Source organism: Sceloporus occidentalis, unplaced genomic scaffold, assembly GCF_023333645.1.
Source record: "Sceloporus occidentalis isolate IW3139 unplaced genomic scaffold, rSceOcc1.0.p SCAF_254, whole genome shotgun sequence".
NCBI lineage: Eukaryota > Metazoa > Chordata > Lepidosauria > Squamata > Phrynosomatidae > Sceloporus > Sceloporus occidentalis.
Window position 1 is genome coordinate 21,980 of NW_028317234.1, and position 12,489 is coordinate 34,468.

The 12,489-nt window shown below is 40.2% G+C and overlaps 1 protein-coding gene across 1 annotated transcript in view; it reads right to left on the minus strand.

Annotated features, from left to right (window-relative positions):
* LOC149275962 (receptor-type tyrosine-protein phosphatase kappa-like) overlaps positions 1–12,489 on the minus strand; it is a gene marked incomplete at its 3' end in the record, with an annotated part of 88,995 nt that overhangs the window by 21,849 nt on the left and 54,657 nt on the right. The window contains exons 5-6 of the mRNA XM_089504076.1: positions 3,697–3,778; positions 2,117–2,232 (exon numbers count right to left, since the gene is read on the minus strand). Of these exons, the coding sequence (XP_089360202.1) occupies positions 2,117–2,232; positions 3,697–3,778 (198 nt within the window). The remainder of the gene's footprint in view (positions 1–2,116; positions 2,233–3,696; positions 3,779–12,489) is intronic.

Here is a 12,489-nt window from a genome sequence, read left to right on the forward strand (position 1 = left end):
TAAGTCACTGATAAGTGCTGTTACCATCAATGAACTGTTTTAAAAAAAAACAAACAAAAAAAAAAAAAAAAACACAACAAAAAAAAACTAAATTAAATATCTTACCACATTCACTATGTATTATATTTATAAATAATTATTATATAAGGCCAACTCAAGTATTAAGTAAACGGAAGAATGTTGTAAAAAATTTTTTTTTTTTGGTTTGTTTTTTAAAAAGCTTATAACATTTAAGGTCCATTATGGTAGGTGTTTTTTTTTTTTGCAGTCTTGATTAAAAACATTCTATTACATAACATTACACTCCAAGCTTAGTCTTCGTAATATACTTTAAGTTCAGTGGTCTCTTCTCCATAACCTATTTAGCTCTCAATTTCGTGAATGTGACACTTTTCATTTAGAAGCAAGGTTACAGCTGATGTTAAAGCACTTTTTATATGTGCCATTTTAACTATTAGATAACATTAGATGCCATTAGATAACTGTTTATATATTTTTTATATGGATAATGTATTTTACATACATGTGAACACATTTTTTCCTCTGTGTATATCCACATGCTATTGTGCATTTCAAAGCAAGAGACAATTTGACGCACCCAGAAAATATTCTCAACTCCTACATATGAGTGACATCACAGAGAAGCCTGGGCCCAAAGAGGGATTGTCTCTCCTAAAGAGGGACACTTAAGAGGTAGGCTTCCATACTGCAGGCATATTCTAATTGTAAAAGTGCCTCTAATTGTAAAAGTGCCTCTCTCTGCAGGCATAAGATAAACAAAATGTAAAAACAAATTTGCAGTTTGTTAAAAAAAATCTGTTAGTATTATAGATTTTGACAGCTTAAAAGCTTTTTTTTTTTTTTTTAAGATCTAGCATCCAAACAAACCTATAAGGAAGTTAAAGTAAGGATAACAATGGGTACATTTATAACACACGTTCATTCTTCTTACCCAATTATTTAAGAATAAAAATAGCGATACGTGTTAGTAGGGACCCATTCTGCATCAGCGTCTTATAAAAAGAATAGTCGTAAAAAATCGATATTGCTTATGGCCATGCCAAATAGAAAATTTTAGAACACCATACTTGCTTTAAGGTTTTTAAAGCGTTTAAGATTACAATGTTTCCTACAAGATCTTCTTTGTTAGAATATAGTGGATCCTTCCCAAAGGTGTTTTCTTGTACTTCTAAAGTTTGTCCATCCGGTATAATTATGAGAACCTGATATAATTCACAGCTGTCAAGAGGAGTGAATGCGAGCTGGATCCTTCAGCAGCCAAAAAGCTCTTGTGTACAGAGAAATTACATTTCAAATCATCCACTAGGGATCTCTGTGCAGTTAAATGGAAAAGTAGCAGATTGCTCCTGGAAGGCTACCTGATATGATATGATTCAGGTGCATTAAGGCAGACCTCAGAGAGCAGCAGAACGGATGGCTGAATTGCTTGATACAGGGTTAGCGAGAGCTTTAAGTTAAGATGATTCTCAACAAATCTATTACCATATGCCATTGATCCCTAGAGACATAGATCAACGGCATGGTTTCATGGTACTTGAAGCAGCAGTGGTGAACTATCAGCCTTGTGACAATCCAAATGCAAGTAGCTACAACAGCTGAAGGTATAATCAAAAGTTTCTTATAATTTGTAAGACCAACGTGTTACATATAATGAGCAATACCCATGCAAACTGGTAAATGTGGAGCAACTAGCAGGGATATTCTGTCAGGTAGAGATCACAATCACATATGCCTCATCAGGTACAGATCTCAGTTAGTTGCCCCTCCCCCCCTCTAGTCTTCTGCATGTTGTAGAGAACCCAGATATGATATATGCACTGTAGAGTACAGGTGCTAAAAAGGTGCAAGTTACAGAGCTCTGTATGAAAAACAGGGACAGATACCCTGAGGTGCTACATGTAAAGCAACTACAAAATAAGACAGCAGAGAATAGTTTCCACCCTTTTCAGAAAATAGTTCTCCATAGTATGTAGGCTGAAATATTAGGAGTGCTGAAATTCCCATTTCCACAACCCTTGCCAGTGGCAATATCTCATGTAATGCCATCAAGAGATGTTAAATGTGAAAGTGGACACTATAAAGTCACACAACTCACCTGTAACCAAAGTTTGTTGTTCACAGCATCCCTTCCAGTAGCAATGCACTGAAATGTTGCATTCTGACCAGCGTTGACCTCAACATCTCCCAGTCTCAAAAAGTGAGGGGATTTATCTGGTGTAAAAAAACAAAAACAAAACAGCATAAGTGTTTAGTCGAGGCATTGTTCTGATGATTAAACAACATACTGTGATACACGGTTGGCAAAGGGGACTCCAGGAGCCAATCAGGTCTCATGTATGATAACCAGATTCCCTTTCCCAAAACACCTTCCATAGTGCCAAGGAAAGCCGATGATCAGCTGAAGCAATCCTACCTCACCCAGAGGAAGTCTTGCATGTTTAACATTATGCACAAGATTTCTCTTAAAGAGGAAAGCAGAACATTTAATGTCGATACCTCACTGGCCTACAGTTGACACCAAATCAGTGGTGAAACTGCCCTATTGTAGATTGAGAACAGACTTTTAATTCTCTACTTTTACAGTAAAAGAAAAGATAATATTTCTAGGGCCTGCATGGTGTGCTTGAATCAGAGGTGCCAGGACTGGGGTTTCAGCAGTCCAAGTCCGGTTGTGTGCCTGCTTGCTGCCACTAGGACAAGGGTACAATTATGACAAATTGTAATGTTAACATGACAAAGTAATATCCCAGTAAGGATTTATATTTATACATAAGAATCTATCCAAGTAAGCAAATCGTTCTCAGTGTCCTCTTCAACAAAAGAGACAGGTATTCCTAATTTAGTTCCCTGTATGAGGCATTTACAGATGGCAACAGATAAACTGAATCTGTTTAGGCCCAAAATCAGGATGACCTAGATTGTTAAACACTTATTTCATCATCAAATTCCACACCCCCTGCATTTAAAACTGCAGAGTGGCAAGCAAAAATCTTAAACTGTCATAAAGAGGCCCAGGTTATTATTTCAGTGTTAGTCCACAAGAGAGATTGCTAACTTGTAATATGTTTACATTCCAATGTCTTTAATCCTAATGTTAAGTATGACTTGTCCTTAAAATTGCATCCATTAGTGTATATACGATCCAGAAAGCAAAATTAAAACAAGCCATGCTTTAAACTATCCATTGTCTTTGCGTTATCTGTAACCTGTTGTCCTCCTTTTAACAGATTTCAAGGCTTCCCAAGGAACTCACAGAGAATGCATGTTATAGTATAACAGTGATTGATAATCTTGATTGATAAGAGTAGAGTCCTCAGGGCCACATTAAGAAGTGACGGCTGTTCATTAAGGTGTCTAACATTTCAGCCGTGCCTGAAACTAACCAATTAAGAGCTTGCGCAATAATGCATCAATTCTTTTAATTAAAGATTAGCATTCATTTACAAAGACTTGTCCCCCTTCTCATAGTTGAGATTAGACAGTAATTAATGTGGCAACCACATCATTTTCTGCATTGAATTGCAAACAAAGGAGGTTTTAGCATTCATTGTACTGAAAGCATTGTTTTTAGAAAGTGCCAATGTATATATTAAAAGATGACAAGGGACATATTAAGTACCACAAAAGAAACTGCAATAGGTGGGGGGGGGGAATATTTTATTAAACCAGCCTTACCACAAGGGTAGCTCAAAACTTGGATATCATCGATTGCGATATATGTACCCCTCCCTCCAGAGGCTTCAGCTTCAAATATAACCTGGCAAAAGATAAACACAAAACGGAAGCTTAGAGGCACTTCAATTAACATAAATCCTTCTGCATTTGGCAGCACTCATTTTGGGAAAAATACTCCATTTTGAATAGCTTTTAGGAAACTCTTCAGTACGCACAACTAATTTGTGAAGAAAAAAAGGAAATTTGTTAAATGACAGTGAAACAAATTTCTGACAGGAAAATGGAGAGATATTAGAAGAATCTTTGGAAAAAATATATACAACTAATTCACTTGATGTCCCATAAATCCTAACGGTCACAGAATCCAACTATCGCTTCGTTACAGGCGTCAGTAACGCAGCCATCAAATATTCTAAATATTAGTTAATCAATATACTGTGTTTCCAGATATCGATACATAAAAATACATTCAAGCTCAACAGGACAGTTTAATTATATAAGAAATGCAATCTGCATAAACTGGCATCCTGATACATACAGGGTCCGTGACAATTTTATATTGCTCTTCAGCTATTTATTCAAAAGGCTAGAGAAAAGGTTTTCTTAATGCCATATAGCTTGCTAATTGCATCACATAAGGAAAAACTGCCCCTTCACATGGCATAAGGTTTCTGAAAACCGATTATACTAAAGTTTCCCCTGATAATCTTTATGGACTGATTGCATTACATGCCAACTGGCGCGTAATGAACACATCAGCACAGCATGATCCGTTCAGAGATTTCTGCACTGGCTAGCCGCCGATGGAAAACGTGACACTTACAGTTCATATCTCCAGCTTGAACACAAACTCAATTTCCAATGCACCGGGTCAAGTGAATTGGATGTCTACAGAAGTGATTGCACTTGTGACATATGACAATATAACCACCATCCTGCAGTCAAGCTGCAGACACTCAACAATACTTGTTCTCTCTTGGCCTTTTATTGCCTTTTTTCAGGCCCTTGAGAAACATTTTCACAAGTATATCTTTACTGAATGGACAAGAACAAATGAGCCAATCAATATGTAGTGTTTGGATTGCATCAGCATAAGATAATGGAATATAACCATACCTGGGAACCCCGTTGTGGCGTGTGGCTTTGTTTAGGGAGTGGGGCTAGCGTCAGACTTGAGTGGGTGCAAAATAGGCAGAACCTGTGATGGGTGAGGTCAACAAATTGCTTCCTCCCTTTCCAGAGATTGAAGGGACTCCCCATCAGCAGCATCCTTATTTAAGGTTTAATGCTGCATTAATTTAACTTTTTTACTCGAGGCTTCTTGCTGGTACAGATTATGCCCCAGAGGTACACAATCTGTGCCAACAGAAAGCCTCTGGTAAAATGTTAACTTCAATGAATGACAGTATTAAGAAGCAAAAATATCTAATAATGATAATGGCTAAAGGAAGCGAAAGCATTTAAGAGAGAACAGGACAAGACGAATTATGCATGCCTTTCCAGTCTAAAGGCAGTAAAGGCTATTTAGGAAACAGACTACTCTTCCCACAGTACCGTGTCCACTACTACAGCGAAATTGCTTATAGCATTACATTGCTATGGTTACTGCTAAATGCATTTATTGACTATTTACAGGAATAAAACACTTTGGAAGCAGATTTGATATCCTTCTGGGTTATTTCCACAGCATGTTCTGTCCGTGGTTTAATGAAGATTTTCATCGGACCTTAATTGCCCCAAGGACAAACTTCTAGAAATAGAGACATTAGTACTTGTGTATCATCTGGGTGTCACCGCTCCTCCTAACCAAGAACAAGCAGCAGCACCGGCTGATGGTCCCCAGTTGGGAGGATATACAGTACTGAGGTCTCTGGCTGCAAGTCTGTTATGGCCTTATCTGGGGGACCCAAATTGAGTTTTAAAGGTGTACAGGTGGACTAGCAAAGGTAGAAATACTAACAGGTAACATCAAACTCCCGTCACAAGCTTTCAAAAGCAAATGCCTGAAGGAAGAAATCATTCACTAATAGAGGAAAGTGTTTGAAAGTGTTATATGTGTGTTGTTATATGATAAACAGTTATTTGTTCAGTCATATTGGCATACCTGGGTCACCTGAAGGCTAGTTTTCCAAGGATGTAACCAACCACATGTGACAAGGTCTTGCTGGCTCTTCTAGGTCACGTACAGCAACCACTGGCAGCTAGGGACCTGGTTTTGCACCTAAATCTAGATTAAGCCGTCTGTACGTAAGCAAACGTATTCCTTAAACTAATATTTATGGCATGTCTTTAGGACTAAAGCCTGGGAAATGCTAATCTACAAATGTCTCAAACTTATTCCAACAGAAAGAAGCAATTTCATGCTTCGCCTACTTCCAAATGAAATTTAACAACTAAATAAGGTAGTTATAAGTGGCTATAATATTCTGGACAATGAGGATATTTGATTACAGAGTTGCGACTGTGTAAATCTCCTGTGTAATGCTGTATTTTTTTCTTATTTGTGTTACCTGATATCCCTTTTCCCCATTGCCATTTAATTTGCAAATTGCAAAACACATTCAGACAGAGGCAAGGAAAACTAAACTTGTAGATTAGTTCATGAGAGGAGCTCAGGCATGCTTTATACAATTTGTTGATGACCTCAGGAGGATTATTATGCCGTAAAGACAAAATCAAATTTACAAATGATAATTATTTCTGAAACACAAGCAATACTCATCTGGACGCTTCAATTTGCACATAATTAAAGTCAAACTTACTTTAAACAGATTTCAACTGCTGTGCAATTTAACATAGTGATAGCTGTACAGGGCCATATTATCATTATTATTAGCATTCATATCCAGCCAGTAAAACAGAGGTTATGTGATGAAAAGGAAAGCGACCGAAGACTTCATTGATGTAATATCCTTTGATGAAATGACAGCATAAGGTGACATTAGAACATCATGTATATGATGAGGTCAGAGATACGTGTGACATGGTAATCATGAAGATCGTCCAGCTTGGAGATTTCACAGGTGGCAAGAATGATAAGGTTCACTTTTTTTTTTTTTTTTTAGGTTCAAAGAATGTGGTCAGCCAGCATCTGTTGGTCTCATAACATTACGTGAATTTTGGATGTTCTTTTAACCCTTTCCTGATTACTACATGGGATAGAAAGCATGTTACTTCGAAAGATACAAAGCTAAAACTCAGCACAAGTGACACAGTCTGCACAAATGTACCACAGAGAATATCTTATAAGTAAAATTTGAAGAGTTAAATGTACCACAGGAAAAAGATGGAAAATAAATGGGTTTTTTTCGCAAGGATTTTTTTCCCTAAAGTTGCATACTTGCAGGATGCCAATTAATTCAATCTTGAAGCAACTGTAATATAATCGGATCCCTCATCAATTTGAGCTATAAAGAGATTGTTTGCATATCTGAAAGCCTTCTGCTAACCAAGCCAATTTATTTTCCACACAAGCTCCCCGCCTCCTCCTTCTTCCAGCTAGCGTTTCTTTAGCTAAAATCTCAGAGCTCGATTCAAAATAAATGAGGAAATTCTGTCAGGGACCTAAATATCAGTACAGCATATTTTCTTTGCTTTACTTTCCCTGAGTATTCTGACTGCATAAATGAAGAGAAATTAGTAGCAGTTAAAAGGAACATCACCCTATTTTGTCAGTACCCTGTTTTTGTAAGTGTGTGTGCTGGCAAAAAATAAGTGTTCTTTATTTAATCAGTTCTACAAATAAACCTATTAAGATCCATTGTTATACACATCGTCCTCATCAGTCCTTGATCTTGTCTTGATCTGAGCTTTATGCCTATCCCATGCATATTTAAATTCCCTTAGTGTAGTGGCCTCACCACCTCCGATTAGAAGCCGTTGCGCTTTTATCTACCACCCTCTCAGTAAAGTAGAACTTCCTTACATTGCATCCACGCAGATCAACTAGTGTACACTAAACCAAGTGCGTAATTCCAAGTGATGAACCAGATTAACACCTAATTGCCCTTACACTCTGTAGGCTGCTCAGCATGGTAGAGCAGGGCTATATAAAAATTAGGTGGGACAGCACCGAAAGCCCAGTATGCAAACCAAATTAGGGACAAGAGGTCATAAGGCTTTCATCTGTGTTATAGGCCCAGTGAAATTTGATAAACATCAACTTAAAAAAGGCCTATGCATTACTGTTTCAGTTTGTTTTTCCTCAACAAGTCACCTCACCAGGCCATCCTTAAACGCAATAAACTTCAAAGTCAAAGGGGGAAATAGGTGAGATTTCTATGTTAAGTACAAGCGGGAAGATGCTTTATCTTCCCTGCTATGCCCATGTCCCGTTCACTGTCCACAAAAAGAAATAAACCTTGCTGTTGGGACCCCAAATTAAAGGATCTGCCCCAAGGTTCCCAGCATTTTGTGTTTTGTCACTGTTAGGCTGTCTTGTGCGGAGACTGTGTGCTTGTTGTAAGGCTGCTACTGGTGGGGTATAAGAAAACAGAAGGTATGGTGGAAAAGTGGGGGTAGACGGATGAAGATGGAACTAGTATGAGAAAAACAAGCGTGGAAAGCATTCGGAAATCAGAAGATAATCTTGTCTAACGTCTCTCAGACTCACAGGCTACTGTAATAATGACAAGATTTAGAGTTTAAGTCCTGGGGATCAGATGTCTGACATTAATAAAACAAAAGGCCAGAAAATTACTAAAAGCAGATTCACTTTTAAGCTTTGTCTGACAAGTTTGTGATTATTTTCCACTTTGCTAAGTTTTGTCAAAATATTTAGGAACATTTTACGTTACAAGAACTTATTAGTTCCAGGTGGTTCTACCATCTGTAAGATTGGTTTCTGAGGTTCTTCAACATGCACAAAGCCCTCTCCAAAAATGAATAAAATTGAATATGCAGAAATAATGTTGCATGTCACAGGTACAAATAACTTGAAGTAATTAGGTCTTGCTCATGCAATCACCTTTAAAGCAAAGGTGAAACACATAAAAATGTGTATATATATATATATATATATATATATATATATATATATATATATATATATATATATATAAGTAATTTTACTTGGAACACTAATGACGGCACAGTAATTACTCTACAAAAAAAAAAAATAGTAATTTTACTTACCGTAAATTCTTTTTTCCTTAGTGTAGTGTCAGTACCACGGGGTGTCGCTCTTCCTGGGACAAGGACCTAGAACCGAAGAGGTTAAGATACCTCCTAACCCCTCCTACTCCTCCCTATAAGAGCCCCGGCAACCCTCATACCTCCAGAAAGTACCAAGAAACACAAGATAGCTTGCAAAAAAAATAATTTAAATACAAAAATGCACAGGGAGGGATATATGTACTGACACTACACTAAGGAAAAAAATTTACGGTAAGTAAAATTACTATTTTTCCCGTCGTGTAGTGTCAGTACCACGGGGATATAGCAAGATGACCCCTCCTGGGTGGGGAAAAAACGGTCACGAGGTAACTGCCTGAAGCACCTTACGCCCGAAGTCAGCATCAGAGGAGGAGAAGATGTCTAGCCGGTAATGCTTGATAAACGTGTGAAAGGAAGACCAAGTAGCTGCTTTGCATATTTCTTCTGGAGATGCCGAAGACCTTTCAGCCCAGGATGTAGCCATAGCTCTGGTGGAGTGAGCAGTAATGCGGGATGAAAGAACCTGACCACTGAGAGAGTAGGTTAAGCGAATAGTGTCGGAAAGCCATCGAGATATCGTGTGCTTGGAGGCCGCATTGCCTGTGGATCTACCAAAATAATTAAACAATTGATCCATGGAGCGGAAAAAGGCAGTGCGGTCTATATAAATTCGTAGAGCTCTGTGGACGTCTAAAGTGTGCCAGAGTGATTCTTCCGGAGTTGAAGGAGACGGGAAGAAAGAGGGCAAAATTAATGGCTGATTGACATTAGCTTCAGAGATAACCTTGGGCAAAAAAGAAGGTTTAACATACAGGACGACTTTATCTTGGTGGAAAATAGTAAATTCTGGAGCCGCGGAAAGAGCTTGAAGTTCACTGACCCTCCTCGCTGAGGTAATGGCCACCAAAAAAGCCGTCTTGAGGGATAAAAATTTTAGAGATACCTCTTCCAAAGGTTCGAATGGTTCAGAGCAGAGTGCTTGGAGGACCAATGACAAATCCCAGGAGGGAAAATGCGAACGTCTGGGAGGCCGTTGAATGATGGCAGCCTTAAAAAAACGCCTGACGAGAACTTGGGACGCCAACTCCGACAGGAGAAAATGACTCAGGGCTGAAACCTGTCCCTTAAGCGTCGAGACTGTGAGACCCGCTGAAAAACCTTCCTGCAAAAAATCCAGAACAGAACTTGTGGGGGGAGAAGAGAAATCCAAACCTTTGGAGACACACCAGTGGAGAAATTTATTCCAGACTCGAAGATAAATAGTGGACGTAGATCTTCGTACTGAACCCAAGAGGATTTCTGACATAGAATTGGAAATGCCTCTGCTCTGGAGGATCATCCTTGCAGCAGCCAGGCCGTCAATCTGAACTGCAGAAGAACATCCTTGGACAGGTTCTTGTTTTCCAGAAGATGGGAGGAAACTGGCAGCTCCCATACTGAAATCGCCATACTCAGCAGCTCCGAAAACCAACTTCGATTCGGCCAATAAGGGGGAATAGCTAAAACCCTGGCTCTGTCTACCCGAATCTTTAGGAGGATCCGAGGAATCATGGCTACTGGAGGAAACACATAAGCCATCTTGAAAGACCAAACCACTGACATTCCGTCTAGCAGGGGGGATTGTCCTGCCTGTAAAGGGAGGCGAAAACTGGCAATTTCCTGTTTTGTCTGGTCGCCATAAGGTCTATATCTGGTAGGCCGAATCTTTGAACTAGGAGAGAAAAAATGCTCTTGTCCAGGGACCAGTTTGCTTGGGAGCAACGAGATCTGCTGAGATCGTCTGCCAGACAGTTGTCTACTCCTTTGATATGTGTCGCTGCTAAATCCTCCAGGTTTCTTTGGGCCCAGCGCATGAGATGGTCTGAAAGGTCCTGTAGCCTTGGAATCTGGGTGCCACCCTGTCTGTTTATATATGAGACTGTGGTGGCATTGTCGGACTGGATTCTCACAGCTTTCCCCCGTAATCTTGGACCGAAGGTCTTGAGTGCCAGGAACACAGCTTTCAGTTCCCGAAAGTTTGATGATTGAGCTTGATCGATTAAGGACCAGCTGCCCTGACTGCAGAGGTCGAGTAGATGAGCTCCCCAGCCTACCTTGGAGGCATCCGTGGTGAGGGTGACCCAATCACGTGGTAGAAAAGATCGCCCTTGGGTGAGGCGCTCCTTCGCTTTCCACCAATTCAGCCGGAGTAAAACCTCCCTGGATACCGTGAAGGTAACATCTAGATCCTCCGGTCTCCTGGACCACTGTTGTAGGATGTCCCATTGCAGGGGTCTCAACTGCGCTTTGGACCAGCTTACTGCCGGAATACACGCTGTAAGACTGCCCAGGATACTCATAGCCAACCTGAAGGAAAGGGTTGGATTTTGTTGCAGAAAGGAAACCTGATTCTTTATCTTCTTGATCTTGGAGCGCGGGAGATAAAGTCTCGAAGAGACGGAATCCACTATGAGCCCCAGAAACTGGATCTTCGTAGTTGGAATCAGGTTGGACTTTTTGTAATTTATGATCCAGCCGTGTTCCCCCAAGCATCGGGTCGTAAAGCTGAGATGTGCCCGGAGCTCCTGAGAAGAACTTGCTTTTAGCAGCCAATTGTCTAGATAAGGGACGACTGTGATCCCCTCTTTCCGTAAAGCCGCTGCAATAGGAGTTAAAAGCTTTGTGAAGATCCGAGGAGCTGACGACAGGCCAAAAGGGAGAGCAGTAAACTGGAAATGACGAACTCTTGTCCCGACTCTTATGGCAAACCTGAGATATTTCCTGGAGGCTATGGCGATAGGCACATGGAGATAGGCATCTTTTAGGTCTAACGTAACCATAAGGTCCCCTTGTCTCAACAGGCGGGTAACCGTGAGAATGGATTCCATTCTGAAGTGACGGTAAGGAATATACGCATTGACTTTCTTTAAATCCAGAATTGGACGGAAGGACCCATCCGGCTTTGAGACCAGGAAGAGACGGGAATAAACTCCCTGAAACTCCTGATACTTTGGAACAGGCTCTATGACACCCTTTTTTAGAAGGGTAAGGCTTTCGGCAAACAGTGCTGAGTTCTTCACCTGAGAGGAGTAACACGAAATCAGGAACAGAGGACGAGGAAAACTGGAAAACTTTATCCTGTACCCGTCCGCAATGATCCTGAGGACCCAGGAATTGTTTGTGGTTTGCCTCCATTTTGGTAGGAACCATTGCAGACGACCTCCAACACCGTCAGAACTTCCTACCCTCTGGTTTCTTAGGGTGTTCCTGAAACTTTCTCTCGTGTTGTTTACGAAAGGCTTGAGTCTTGAAAACTGGTTGAAAAGGCCTGGAAGGTCTATACTGGTATCGCTTGTTCCATCTGCTTTTCCTATCCTGAGGAAGTGCCTTTTTAGTATCAGACATGTGTCTGATCAGTTCCTCCAAGGAAGAACCGAATAGCTTGGTTCTTTCAAAGGGCAGATCGCATAGAGTAGATTTGGAGGCAGTATCTGCTGCCCAGGAACGTAGCCATAATGCCCTTCTGGCAACGGAAGACAAACCCATGTTACGTGCTGAAAGCTTAAGGCCCTCTTCTGCAGCTTCCAGCAGGAAGCTATTAGCCAGTGTCAGGTTTTTAAATAGTTTAGACAAACCTTCATCCATAGATTCTGAAAGACT